The 15,489-nt window shown below is 35.9% G+C and overlaps 1 protein-coding gene and 1 pseudogene across 1 annotated transcript; both read left to right on the top strand.

The window, feature by feature from the left end:
• Positions 1–442: 442 nt before the first annotated feature.
• Positions 443–1,633, top strand: LOC123205971 (alpha/beta hydrolase domain-containing protein 17C-like; the record flags this gene model as incomplete). Its single annotated transcript, XM_044623048.1, is given in 2 exon segments — positions 443–885; positions 1,017–1,633. Coding segments are annotated over 2 exon segments (516 nt in total), but the record flags the coding sequence as incomplete, so codon positions are not given.
• A 2,956-nt stretch (positions 1,634–4,589) lies between these two features.
• On the top strand, positions 4,590–15,306 carry LOC123205961 (annotated as a pseudogene).
• Positions 15,307–15,489: the final 183 nt, after the last annotated feature.

Below are 15,489 nucleotides of genomic sequence, written 5' to 3' on the forward strand. Positions count from 1 at the left end.
TAATACTTGGCCTGGTTGATTGCAGGCCTGCCAAGACCTGTTTACCTATAGTGCCTTCAGTATATCATCCTTTTGATATCTTATTAAGGAATTTTGCTTTGTTCATCTGAATTTGAGGTATGCTTAGATTTATTTGAGCCCATGCACAATGAGATGTATGACACACTTCGGTGTTTTGAACTCGTATTTGCATATGAACACTTGTTATCAATCTCTCGCATGTTTGATTTGCATTAAAGCTTTTGGCAGGGCTTAAATGGGCATGCCCTCTAAATATAACTCTGCGTAACTTTATCATTTAGGCTATTGTAAATAGTAGGCTTGTTATTCTCTATGGAGTGAAATTAGTCTCACACAAATTTCGCATCATAACTTTTGTAGATTAAGAAACAGCCTCATTCACCAATGTGTGCTGCTCTCTGACTTTGCATGCTCCTTGCAGGGAACTGCTGATGATGTTGTTGATTGGTCCCATGGTAAGCAGCTTTGGGATCTCTGTAAAGAGAAGTATGAGCCATTATGGATTAAAGGAGGGAATCATTGTGATTTGGAGCTTTACCCCCAATATATCAAGCATCTCAAGAAGTTCATATCAGTGATTGAGAAAACACATTTCAGAAGTGGATCTGGGCTTATTATGGATCAGTCTGGAAATCCCAGGAAGAGCACAGATTTTAGAGATACATTCATACCAAGTCTAGATCAGAGAGAGAAATACGGACCATGTATTGACCAAGGAGAAAGACCACGAGTAAGCATTGACCATAGAGAGAAATCAAGAACCAGTATTGATCGGAGAGAGAAATCAAGAAAGAGTGTGGATCGCCCTGAGAAAACTGTTAATGGGACAGAACTGCCAGAGAAAGCCAGGAACAGCATTGACCGGTCAGATAATCTAACTGGCTGTTTTGCTTAGTTTTTTTCCTGCTCCTTTAAGCATTTGTGCCACCATGGACTGGTACAGATTCTTACAACAACATGGTTTCTTGACTGTTGGAACTGAATTATTTTGGCAGGTTAGGAGACATGATGAGATCGGTAAGACTATGCAATATTGATTGTTTTAAGCCTACAGCAACAAGTGTCTAGAAAGAGGAAAGGTCAGTCCACAAACTGAAGTTGTAATTTGCTTCACGTTTTATTTATTTGGTTGGTCTTTGTGGTTGTCAAAGTGAAATGAAAAATGCCTTATTGGTTCTTATGTGCATTTTCAGAGTGAAAATAGGAAATTAATTTGATCAAGCATATTATGTATCTCTCTTTGTTGTCTTTCCAAGCTAATAAATCCTGCTGACTCGCTTGCCCACTCATTGTTTAATTTTATTTGGCCACGCCCAAATCCTTAACGTTGAGTTTTTCTGCCAGTAATAGTTCCAAAAGAAGTGACAATTTAGCGTAGTAAGAAAAAATTCCTGCCCAAATGCCGGCATAGGATAGGGAACCAGAAAGCAATATTTTGCAGTAGGTCTCTGATTACTTTGGCTTGTACTCACTCTGTAATAGACTTGAAGTTAGAATTTCAGCAATGATTATAGCTGTATGTAAATATCTGAGTGTTGCAGAAGCCTTGTTTGTATGATTCAAATAACTGAAATCAACATATTTCAAAGGACTTTGAGTTCTCTGACAACCATCTTGAGGGAGTATTGTCACATTTATTCACTGTTACTTTCTTGCTTCAGAAACTTTTGATCATCATGCTGATTTATGAAGAAAGTTTTGCCCTCGTCGTCAAATTAGGGTTTTTTTTTTTTTGGTATGCAATTTTTTCAGGTTTTACAAGCATGAAAGAGACTTGAATCCAAATCTTCTATCTGAAAGTTCTAATACTCAACTAATTTTAGTAATCTGTGGTTAAATTATGTCAAATGTTTGCAAAAATGTCATTGCCTATTAAATTGTTCTATGGAGGAAGCAGTATATTTTTGGAATGGTACCATTTTCTGAAGTTGAAGAGGGATCACATCTTTCCAATGCATTTGATTGAGACTTCGCTTTGCATTCCATATGGAAAGAAACCAGAAGAAAAGTAATTGGTTTCAGGTAATACTCCTTGATATGCTTGGCCATTTTCCAACCGGCACAATTTTTTCATCCAAAATCTAACTTCGTTAACAGAAAATTGAGTTATGACATTGTTTAGCTTCTACAATTACCATATTACCCTTCCTAATTAACAAAACCTATCAATCAATAACCCTTCATCCTCATCGTCTCACCGCGATCCTCCTTGCCCGGTCATTCTCCACCCCGCTAAACCAAAATTAATCCTCCAAGATGTTACTTGATTTTTAGTTTTATTATAAGCATTGTTACAAGCATTTAGTTTTAAATACTTAATTAAATATTTAAATAATATTTTATTAGATAATTAGATATTATTTTATCTTTAATTTAAAATTATTTTATAATAAAATTATGTGTACTTATTTTGAATACATAAATAAGTATATATTTGATATATATTATCATATAATTGAATGATTTTGAATTAAAGATGATAATAATCAATTACGAAATGACACATATAAGTATGTACCGATTAATGTATTTAAAATATGTATATATAGTATTACTTATCATTTTATTTTATAACAGTATATCATTTAAATACTTAATTAGAAATTCATCAGTAATAATCTTTCAACGCATATTAACCATTTTAAATTGAAAATACACCAATTTACTTGACAAAAAATGAAATTTTAAACCCTATGCCAATGGAGAATTCAAACCTAACTCCAACTTTTGTAGTTGCCAATGATGAAATTCGATAGAGATGCTCAAATCACGAACTAAACTAACAAATAAACATTTTCCTTCTACTATGAATAATTTGTAAGCCCGAAAACATAAATATCAAATTGTAAAATTCAATAAACAAAAATGCGGATAAAACAATACGATCACTAACTTGTAAAGTTATTTTAGAGATAATTATGACTAAAAATATGAAGGAATCGAAGAAATTCGAAACCAAAATCATTGAAAATAGTCGGACGAGAATATTACATGTATGATGGATAGATAGATAAAAAGGAAAAAAAGGGATAAGCTGCCGACACATAGAAACACAATTTTTGTAATTTGTGATTTTTTTGTGGTTAAAATTGTATATTAAAAAAAAGAGATTCAAATTACACAATTAAAAAAATAAAACTAAAATAATTAATTTTATTTTAAGGTAAGAGCGATGTCACATTTATATATTTTAAACACATATAATATGTATACAGATGATATATTATCATATAATTAGATATTATTTTATTTTTAATTTAAAATTATTTAATCATATGATAATACATCATCTATATATCTATTTTATGTACTCAAAATATATACATATAATTTATTTTAAAGAAAATTAATTACCCATAAGATAATATCGATAATTTTATTTTCAACATAAAATAATGTATAAAGATGGTGCATTATTATTATTATTATTATTATTTACATTTAGATTTTAACACCATTTTGTGAAATAATAAAACTATACTATTATTATTTTTATATAATTTAAAGGGAGAAGGACTATTTCCCACCCAACTTTTGATGCGTTCTCAACTTGCCACCAACGGCAGATGAAAATCCAGTTTTCCCACCCATGACCAAACTGCCGTCCAATTTTTTCAGTTAGGGACAGGGCAAAATCGTCATTTGCTATTTAAAACATTAAAATTTTAATTTTAACCGTTTCCCCCCTCCAGGTTTTAAAAACTAATAACTAACCCATCCTCAAAGTTTGAAAAGTTTAGATTGCACCCCTGGGGTTTGCTTCCTTCTCCGGCCGACGCATTTGACCTATCTCCCCCCATCCGACTACAAAGGACGACGAAGGACGACCCTTCGACGACGACTACAAACGACGACGCTTCGACGAGGGACGCTTCGACGACGACGACGCTTCGTCTGTTCTTCCAGATCTCCGTCTCCGTCTCTTGGTTTGTTCTTCCAGATCGACGTCCCCCATCTCCGTCTCTTCGTCGCATCGTGCGACGAAGGGATCTCCGTCTCTTCGTCGCACCGTGCGATGAGGAGAGGAAGATCTCTTCGTCACACCACCGCCGTCGCACCAGAGAAGGAGGAGGCCGGTGACGACGCCGGAGAAGACGTCCGGAGTTGAAGTTGGAGAATGGGGGTGAAATGCTAGTTTTGAAAGTTTGGGGGGGGGCGTGTATTTTGAAAAATATGGAAACCCTAGGTTTGGGGTGAAAATGTTAGTTTTTAAAGTTGAGGGGTATTTTGTTATCTGCCGTGGGATGAAAATGTTAGTTTCTAAAACCTAAGGGGGTGAATGGTAAAACTCTCACATTAATTTTGAGAATTAAATTGAGGGGTATTTTTGTCATTTCATCTAACAAGGGTAAAATAGACATTTACCCTTATGCAAACAGAAATCATCCATTTTAAACAGCTCACGGGTGGGAAAACTGATTTTCATCTGCCGTTGGTGGCAATTGAGAATGCATCAAAAGTTGGGTGGGAAATAGTCCTTCTCCTAATTTTTAAATATATAAATAAAATATTGGTTTGAGAAATGAGAAACCTATCATGCCAATGAAAATATTTGAGCCCAGAAAGAATGGAAAATTTATGAGCCCCTATAATTTTTCATTTCTTTTTAAACACATAAGGACAATTCCGAACAACGGATGATGGATAGAAGGATACGCATAAAAACCACGAGGTTTAAGCAGGGTTCTAACTTTAAGGCGGCTACTTCCTCTTCTGCTCTATGAATTCATTTCCATTACAAAGCCATTTCATTTCATCTCCAAATTATTCGTTTTCAACTTACATTCCATCATTCATTTTCGTTGAGCAATTTTTACTTATCAATTGATGTCCAATACCAAAACCTCCGTATTCTCTGCCCATATCTTGAGTCTTTGTCAAAGCAACAAACCGGAGCTTCTTTTTCAAAGCCCGAAAGTATTTCCCCAGTTATGTTGAGAAACGTAGCTAGACGAGTAATTTTGAGATCTTCTCCCCTTAATTGTAAAAAGCCCTTTTCACGTCCTTACAGCTTTCTGGGGTTTTCTCAAGACTCAAATTTTCGTGAAAAGTGCAAATTTGGATGCTTGCAGTTGGTTTCTGGCGGAACTCATGGACTGGGTTCTCGTCCAATTGGTGAGATTCTTAGTAATGAGGATTATTCGGGTAGGCCATGTCTTGGATTTTTTAAAAATGATAATTGGGGTAATGTATTGTGTTTAAGAGGGTATACCAGTGTAGCTGAGGCTGTTTCTTCAACTGACATTGAAGAAGATGTGTCAGTTGTTGACGAAATTCAGGAGTTGTTGCAAGAAATGAAGAAGGAAGAGCATAAAGAGGGAGTGAACACTCAAAGTAAAAAATTTGAGAAAGGAATGGGGTCTACAAAGTATCAAAAGCTTAAGCGAAGGCAAGTGAAAATTGAAACTGAGGCGTGGGAACAAGCAGCCAAAGAATATAAGGAGCTTTTGAGGGATATGTGTGAGCAAAAACTTGCACCAAATTTGCCATATATGAAGTCACTTTTTCTGGGATGGTTTGAACCTATGAGGGATGCTATTGTTATGGAGCAAGAGCATTTTAGAATAGGGAAAAATAGGGCAGCATATGCACCATATTTTGTTCAGTTGCCAGCTGATATGATGGCGGTTATTACAATGCATAAGTTAATAGGGGTTTTGATGACTGGAGGTGAACGTGGACAAGCTCGGGTTGTGCAGGCTGCTTGCATGATTGGTGATGCCATTGAGCAGGAGGTGGGTGAGATTCAGTGTTATATTCAATAACTGACAATCTAGACTTGAATGCTTTGTTACATTTGTTTTGAGTATGATTAAGCATATGATTTTTAGTAGGCCAATGTAAACATAGGCATGAATGTTACCTGGTGAAAGTTAATATTTCCTAGCCGGGTGTCAATGTAATGCATTGTATTTTGGGCATGCCATTGTGAGCCTACGCAGTGCAACGTCATGCCATCCACCTCCTCTTTTTCTTTTAAACCGAGTGCTGATGCAGCATTATTTCCTTGATGGTTCAGGTTAGAATTCATAAGTTTTTGGATAAAACAAAAAGGAAAAAAGGTAATAAAAATAGTAAAGCTGCAGGAGAAGAATCTGACGCTGCTATTACAGAACAGGAGAAGTTGAGAAAAAAGGTCACAGATTTGATTAAGAAACAAAAGCTTCCTGCAGTGAGGCAGATAGTGAAGGAACAAGATGATTTTAAACCATGGGCTCTTGATGTGAAGGCTAAGGTCTCCATGCTCTCTTACAATGTCTAGTATGAGTTTGTGTTCTATATGATTATTTCTTTTTTTAAATATGTGGTGTTTGGTCTTGTATTTTCCAGGTTGGAAGCCGCCTGATTGAATTGCTGATGCAAACAGCTTATATACAGCCTCCAGTTAATCAGTTAGCTGATATCCCACCTGATATTCGACCTGCATTTGTGCATACAGTAAGAACTGTGGTAAAAGAAAACAAGTGAGTAGTCATTCCTCACTGTCACTTTGACAGATATATTTTTCTTGTTAATCACCTCAAACCAGTGTTTTTGGCTTTCCTTTGAACAGGGCCACTAGCAGAAGATATGGTGTTATTGAATGTGACCCTCTAGTTTTCAAAGGGCTGGAGAAAACTGTGAGTGAATCCTTGCATTATTGTAGTTCATTATTTTGGAGATATTGGAGTTGCTTGTCTTCAAATATTTCTCTTTGCATTCAGTTTTTCATGCATGAGGAACTATAAATGTTGTTTCTTCAACAGGCAAGATATATGGTGATACCTTATATGCCAATGCTGGTGCCTCCAGTCAAATGGACAGGGTATGGAAGCTTAAATTCACGTTGCTAGTTTTGCTAACTTTTCTCTTATCTTACCATGGAACATTTTGCATTTCGTGTAGACTTTATAAAACTTTACCAAGCTTTGAGACTAATTCTCCTTAAATAAACCTAAAGGCTTGTTCAATTGACACTGAATCTTACTTCTAATGGCCAGACATAAATTAATAATACAGTGACAGAAACTGAATAACTTGGAAATCCAGTATTGATCTTCATAATTGGGGTCAACCATGGCTTTCAAAGGTTCACCATGCCTTTTAGATATATTTATAAACAGCTTGTCAGGCTAATTTTAAAAGCTTGCATGGTCAACCCTTTATTTGCTACCCTATATTAATGTTCTTTGCAGTTATGACAAAGGAGCACACTTGTTTTTGCCATCCTATGTCATGCGAGTACATGGAGTTCGACAACAACGTGAGGCGGTTAAAAGGGCCCCCAGGAAACAACTAGAACCAGTTTTTGAGGTTTGAAAAATATTTAGAATTCCTGTATGATTGAATTTATATTTTTTCTCTTTGATCTGAAAAATCTACTATACTTAGCTATGGGAGTCCCTCTGCTTTAAAAGAATGCTTAATCTTAATCATTTGTCTAAATAATCTGTTCAGGCCTTAAATACACTCGGAAATACCAAATGGAGGATAAATAAGAAGGTCCTTAGTATTGTAGATAGAGTATGGAGTGGTGGAGGCCGTCTTGCTGATTTGGTGGATCGTAATGATGTGAGTTAACTCTGTTAGTTTTATCCTTTGTCTTCTTGACTTTTCAATTTTTCCTGTTCAGTATCTTCTATGAGATCCAGTTTGATTGATTCATAGCTGCTAACTTCCGCTTGGCAGATTCCTTTACCAGAGGAGCCAGATACTGAAGATGAAGCACTGCTTAGGAAATGGAAGTGGAAGGTCAGAAATGTGAAGAAAGAGAACAGGGAGAGACATTCTCAGCGATGTGACACGGAACTTAAACTTTCAGTAAGATCATGTCCCTTGATCTATGGTAAAATATTCAAAAACATTTCCTCCTAGGATTTATGGGAACTTTTTACAACTGGGGAACAGGTAGCACGGAGAATGAAAGATGAGGAAGGTTTTTATTACCCACACAATCTTGATTTTCGAGGGCGTGCATACCCCATGCATCCATACTTAAATCATCTTGGTTCAGATCTGTGTCGAGGTATTTTGGAGTTTGCAGAGGGACGTCCTCTTGGCAAGTCTGGCTTACGCTGGTTGAAGATACACCTAGCTAATCTTTATGCTAATGGTGTGGACAAATTATCTCATGAAGGTCGATTGGCTTTTACTGAGAACCACTTGGATGATATATTTGATTCTGCAGACAGACCACTGGAAGGAAAACGTTGGTGGTTAAAGGCAGAAGATCCTTTTCAGTGCTTGGCTGTTTGCATGAATCTTGCTGAAGCTTTAAGAAGCTCTTCCACAGAGACATTTATATCACATATTCCTGTTCATCAGGTATCCATTTCATTATGTCCCTGGAATTGTGTTATATATAGGGTTTTTCATGTGAATGTTATGGATTTTTATTGGTGACTATCAAATTAATCATCTGTTCTGTTGCTTTTTCCTTTATGATATCAGTGATTCAGTACCTCATCTCTATCTGTATTTTTGGTCACCCTCTGGTTGGAATCTGGTATATTATTATGGTTGTAGAGCTGAAATGTTTTTTCCCTCCTTGTTTTCTCTAGGATGGTTCTTGCAATGGTTTACAGCATTATGCTGCACTTGGAAGAGACAAGGTTGTGGTTTTTCTGCATTTGGAAGTTAGAATTAAAGTTTTTATCTACATACTATTTTCTGATTGGAAATTCTCTTTTCAGTTGGGAGCAGCCGCTGTCAACCTGGTTGCAGGAGAGAAGCCTGCGGATGTTTACTCAGGAATAGCCGCTAGGTAGGCTGTTTTTCTCTTTATGAAAAAGGAATCCTTCAGGTCACTGCTTTCTTTATTTTGTTGAAATAGTGAGATTCAAATGAGTATTTAAATTGCTTCTCCCAGTGCCACTGTCTTTCAAGAAGGAAGAAAATATGTAACCATAAATAACTGTGCTTTTGTTGAAACAATCTATAAGTATAGGTTTATCTGAAATTTGAAAATATAAAGAATATAGTTTTAGTGACAGAAGTTAACTTTTAATTTGATAAAGGAGGTCCTGAACTCTGGAATTTCATACCATTTCCTGACAGAATAGAGGAAGCTTTTCATTCTGGAAAAAAATTGGGAAAAATGTAGAACTAGTAGCTGCAATGAGCATGCTCCCATACTTAGTTTTTGATGACCATAGTGTGATGCTAACTCTTCATTAGTTTATTCTGAACACCTGTAGAGTTAAAGTAGGGAGAAGTCTGGCCATGAACTTGTTTGACATTATATATCTTTGTTACACAAGATCTTATTATAATAGCAGGTGTTGCAATTTGATATCAAGTTCTTGAAAACCAGAAAAACTGACAATTAATTGTATATGCCTGATAAGTCTAACATTTTAAACTGACATCTGCGCTTAATTACTGTTATTTTTGTTTAATTGTAGATTCTGCTTAATATCTGTAAAGATATTTTCATCTTATATCTAATATTTATGGTACAGCAATACCTGTTAAATTATTGATTAAGTCTGTCAGGAGCTATATAATGATAAGAGGTCATATTTGCTTTGCAGGGTATTGGATATTGTGCGGAGAGATGCCCAAAAGGATCCTGCAATATTTCCTGATGCTTTGCATGCAAAGATCTTAGTTAGCCAGGTTTTAAGCTATCTTTTTTTTTTTTTTTCAAATTAGAATGGTATCATCAAATGGATATAGAATTTAGATGAAATTAAACTAGTTGATAACCGTGTATATTATTTGGTAGATACATGGTAGACTATATGCACTAATTCATGAGAGAATTGGTTATTTGGGAGTGTACACTGCCATTTACAGTCCATTTGATGTGGTTTCTTTAATTCTATGTAAATTATTATTTAAAGAAAGTATAAAGTTAAATTTCTGTATAGTATCGGTTATCCAAAAGAGGCTTATCGGAAAAGTTTGCCTTGAATGTTAAACAAGTTATGTCGGCACCTGTAAACTTCTTTTGTTCATAATGAAACAACATAGTAAGAACTGAAAAGAAGAAAGAAAAAAAAGGAAATTTATATTAAAACACTCTTTTGAACTATGGATAAGCCATAGCAAATGCATTTGCCTGTTTTGGTTTGTGATTTTGTCTTGTCAATGATAATTGATTTTGATGGCTGGAAATCATCTAGGTGGATAGGAAACTAGTAAAGCAAACAGTGATGACATCAGTATATGGTGTGACTTACATTGGTGCTCGTGATCAAATCAAGAAAAGGCTGAAAGAACGAGGTGCAATTGCAGATGAAACACAGGCTTTTGGTGCTTCTTGTTATGCTGCAAAGGTAAGACAAGTACTCATTCTGTTCTACTTTCCTTTCATTCCTCAAATTTCAATTGCTTGCTCTTGGAAATCCCATGAGTGTCTGTTCTTGTAAGGATTTTATCTTTAATGGCAAGATTGCATTTTTCTCCTTGAACAGGTAACTTTAACTGCTTTAGGAGAGATGTTTGAGGCTGCACGTGGTATCATGAACTGGCTTGGTGAATGTGCTAAGGTTTGTCTTTTTTCTTTTTAATGTTTATATCACACTTGTCTAAAATATGCTAAGTAGTCACTATGATTATGTTAAAATCCCACTGGTAAACTGACAAAATTCTCCAAACATAGCATCAAACAGAACCAATCCACAACCAATGTCACAAAACACAAATGATTCAAGAAGAAACTAAGTCTCATTCTTCAAGCTGGAAATAACAGTAAACCTCACTCAATTACAATTACACCTCTCTTCACACACTTCCATTTCTCATTTAAACAAAACTCTAGCCATCTTGCCTTAAGATACCTAAAACTCTCTTTTTTTCCTCCCCTTTCACAATTTTTCCCAGCTCAAATTATAGTTGTGAAATCACTCTACTTCTCATCTCTTATTGCCACATGGCCTTCTATAACTGTTTTAACCTGCACACAATTTTCACCTTTGTGTGCATTGACAAACTTCACTCCCAAGCACAAAATCCCTTACAGAACTCTTCGGTCCTCCCCAAAATAAAATTGTTAGAATCTTTTTATGGGGGGAGAACTATGGAATTCAAACAAAAATTGAGGAATTAAGACTAAATTCTTTTATAAAGTGTCATGTTTTAGCATATACCCTGGATGATTGGTGGGATCCAATGATAAGTCATTGGTAATTTTCTTCAAGCACTTATCCTTAGTAATTTCACCTTTGATGGCCTCAATACCTTTTACCCTCACCTTTGATAATGACAAGAGTTCACTCGACTCAATTGGTTGCTAAGACAAGGTGTCAGCTACCTTATTTTAACGCCCTAGTTGATTTTCTCAAAATCGAATCCCAAAAGTTTCATAAACCTAGTTTTGTTGATTAGCCCCCAACCCTTTGCTCCATTAAAAAATGTAAGCTTTTTTGATTCATGCAGATAATGAAATGTTTTCCAATCAAATAATGGTGCCACTTCTGAACCATGAGGACAATAGCCATTAACTCATATTCATAAACTGATTTAATACGGGCTCTGTCCAAAAGCGCATGGTTGAAATAAGCGATAGGGCGGCCATCTTGCATGAGGACAACCCCTAAACTAGTCCCCAGAGCGTCCATTTCTGGCATAAAAGTCTTGGTAAAATCAAGTAAAGCCAAAATGGGTGCCAATAATAATAAAGCTCACTTAAGGCAATGAATGCTTTATGTGTTTCTTTTGACCACTAAAAGCATCTTTCTTCAGCAAATGAGTTAAAGGTTCAAAGACCTTCCCATATCCTTTTACAAACCCTCGGTAGTATTTGGTAAGCTCCAAGAATCCCCTCAATTTTTTTTAATATTTCTCAAACAAAACTACTTGGCCGTACTCTTTGCTTTGGTTGAATCGGCTGCCACACCCTCAACTGAGATGACATGCCCTATATTCTAATTGATTTTGACCAAAATAATACTGTTGATGAATAGATGGTTATCCCTTAATATGCTTTGCATCATTCTCAATTGCTCTAAATGAGTCTCAATCCTAACAGAATCCCAATCCTTGTTGTATACAAATATATCATTGGAGAACACTAGAATGAATTTCTGTAATTGGTGAAAGAAAATTTCATTCATCAAGGATTGAAAAGTGTTTAGTGTATTTGACAGGTCAAACCATATCACTAAGAACTCAAAATGGTCTTCATGCATCCAAAATGTTGTTTTCTTTATATCTTTATCTTGCATCTGGATTTGGTGATAACCAAATTTGAGGGTCTAGTTTGAAAAGAAATGTGAAATTGGAAACTCATTTGGTATGCTCAGCATATTCAATACCTGATAATCTACGCAAAACCTTCATCAACCATCCTTTTTCCTTACTGATAAGATAGGGTTAAGAAAGGGACTTATGCTAGGCTTAATGATCCCTGCCACAAAATTTCTCCAACAATCCCCTCCACCTCTGTATTTTGAAAATGGAGGTATTGGTAGGGTTGTATGTTTGGAGATTGAGCTCCCTCAACTAATCTAATTGTATTATCTTGCGCTTTCTTGGTTGGAAGCTTGGTTGGTGCCTTAAACTGTCCCTTAAATTCATCCAACATGACCACTAACTCCCTGCTGATTGTCCCTTGTTTCTCGATTGATGACACTAAAATTGTTGTTAACTCTTACCCAATACACTTCCCTTCATTGTCTTCACCAGACTCCTAGCCTAGACTTCTAATTTAGTTAGAGATTGATCGCCTTAAACGACTACCTGTGCAGATAAGTTTCAGCCACTTGAGTTGTACCATCTACTTCCATCGCTTTCGTGTGAGCCTCTTTCACCTAGTGTGATTTAACATCCTCAACAAATAATATCAACAGCTCAACGGAGTCTCTTCCGATAAATCCTTCCCAGCCTTCTTTACTTGTGATTCCATCCTTGTTCCAACTATAACCTATTTTAAGCCTTGCTCTGATACTACTTTGATAGAATCCCACTGATAAACCTGCAAAATTCTCCAAACACAGCAGCAAACAAAACCAATTCACAACCAATGTCACACACTAACAATTCAATATCTTTTCAAGCTGGAAACAATAGTAAACCTCACTCAACTACAATAAGAGCTCTCTCCACAGTTCCATTTCTCAGGTAAATAAAACTGACCATCTGAGGTTCTGGTAACCTCCCTAGCCTAAGCTACCCAGAATTCTCCTTTTTTCCCTCCCTCTTCAGCACTTTTCCCTGCTCCTATTATGGCTGCCAAATCATTCTACTCTCTCCTCTCCTCTCTTGCTGCCACGTGGCCTTCTATAACCGTTTTACTCGTCACACAGTTTTCACCTTCGTGTGCTCCTTTCCTTCCTTTAGTATAGACCTTGAGAAGTCTATCAGATTACACATCTTTAATTGTTACAGGTTATTGCATCTGAAAATGAGCCAGTAAGGTGGACAACTCCACTTGGCCTTCCTGTTGTGCAGCCTTACCGGAAATTAGGAAGGCATCTAGTAAGTATTAGATACTATCAGCAATATTCTAATCAGCTTTGTGAAGACTTTAAAAACATGTTCAGTCAATTACCTTATTTATAAATTTGATTCAGGTCAAAACTTCCCTTCAGATTTTAACTCTACAACGTGAAACTGATCAGGTATGTGCCTTTGTTGTCTGTTTTATTTTCAGTAACCATGAAACAAATTTTGTTTTGCTTTCTTTTTTTGTTAGAATTGTTTATTTTGCTTTCTAGATATTGTTTAGTGGTGTCCGTCTTCCATGCCTAGCACATCTAATTGGGAAATTCTCTGATAACATGCTTCTGCAACGAGCTGTTCTATTCTTGGATCTTAGCATTACCAATGAGAAGCATGCTATTCTATAGTGTAATTTGATTCATCAGTTACTAGGATTCATTTAATATTTTAGCCGAATCTCAAACAATGTGGTTCTTTTTCTTCTATAGGTCATGGTCAAGCGACAAAGGACGCTTTCCCTCCAAATTTTGTCCACTCCCTAGATGGTTCTCATATGATGATGACTGCCGATGCCTGCAGAAATGCAGGCTTAAATTTTGCAGGTGCTTTTCATTGTATTTTCTGCCGTTTAGCTACTTAAATTCAATATTTCTTATTATTGTGTACTTGTATATGATTACAGGGGTTCATGACTCATATTGGACACATGCATGTGATGTTGATGAAATGAACAGGATTCTTCGAGAAAAGTTTGTTGAACTTTATGAAAAACCGATACTAGAGAATGTAAGTATTGTCATGTCTAAATGTTCATGAATAATATAAACAGAAAATTTTTCCATTATCAGATATTATCATAAACCAGTTTTAATTTAGATAGGGATATATCCAAACTTTTCTTCTAGTTTGTCGATGTAATCAACTCTAAAGTGATGCATCTGCACTTCCAGCTGGTCTTTTTTTTTTTTTTTAAATGGTAAAAGATAGAATACTTATGCATTTACATTATGGCTTTTGATAACCCAACATTACCTACATTTCTTTGATTAATCATTGTTTCAAAGCAAAGTAGATGTGATATAAGATATGGTAATATCAATAACCTTGTAAACAACCCCAAAAAAAATAAATAAATAAATAAAAGAAAAAAGGAACAGAAGGAATATGGATATTGTATTCTATCTTCTAATAGAGTGGTGATGTAAATTGTTGTTTGTTTTGTGCACAGTTATTGGAGAGCTTTCAACAATCGTTCCCAACATTGTCTTTTCCCCATTTACCTGCGAGGGGAGATTTTGATCTACGTGAAGTTTTAGAGTCTCCTTATTTCTTCAATTGACTTCTTATAAGAGCCTCCCTTTTCCTGATATGCAAGCAAGGCCATGCTTCAGAAGATCAATTTTATGACTGACATGTAGCATGTGATTCGGCATGGTGAAGGAAACTTGTCTGTGTCAGAAAACATGACAATTCTTGGAGACTTGCAGCACACGCCTGTATATATATGGAGAAAAGCATCAACAGGATCACCATATGGTATGTATAGCTTCGCTTGGTCCTAAACTCAGATCTTGTGATGCCCCTATAGAGCGCATTCATGCATTCAGTTGTGGTAGAAGTGTAGAGCTGATACATTGAATGAGTCTTCTGATCAAAAGCTCAGAGTTGAAATTTTATGTTACTTGAAGGGTCTTCACAGTTGATTTTACAGATTCACTTGGGGGACGTAGACGGTTGCGAGTGTGGGATGATGATTGCTCTGTTAAATGCTGCTGCAGGCTGTTAGGAAAAAATTGCTGCCGTAAAAAATGCAGTTTGATTGCAATCTGTAATGATATTGTTATTTACAATTGTAACTCAATTCATCCAAGTCCCAATGATCATGCCATACAAATGAATAAGAAAGAAATATTAAGATCAGACATGCATATTCTATTGTGTGATGCACAAATTTTTAGCCTTCTCCCATTCCCAACTCTCTCTTTTGCACTCAGCTGATATTGCTGCAGCTTGGGTTCAATTACGATACCTCCTAACTGGACTGAAACTGAGCCCCTAAATGGTTATCAACATGGTATCACATAATATACGACTCAACCCATT

Source organism: Mangifera indica, unplaced genomic scaffold (assembly GCF_011075055.1).
Source record: "Mangifera indica cultivar Alphonso unplaced genomic scaffold, CATAS_Mindica_2.1 Un_0020, whole genome shotgun sequence".
Classification (NCBI taxonomy): domain Eukaryota; kingdom Viridiplantae; phylum Streptophyta; class Magnoliopsida; order Sapindales; family Anacardiaceae; genus Mangifera; species Mangifera indica.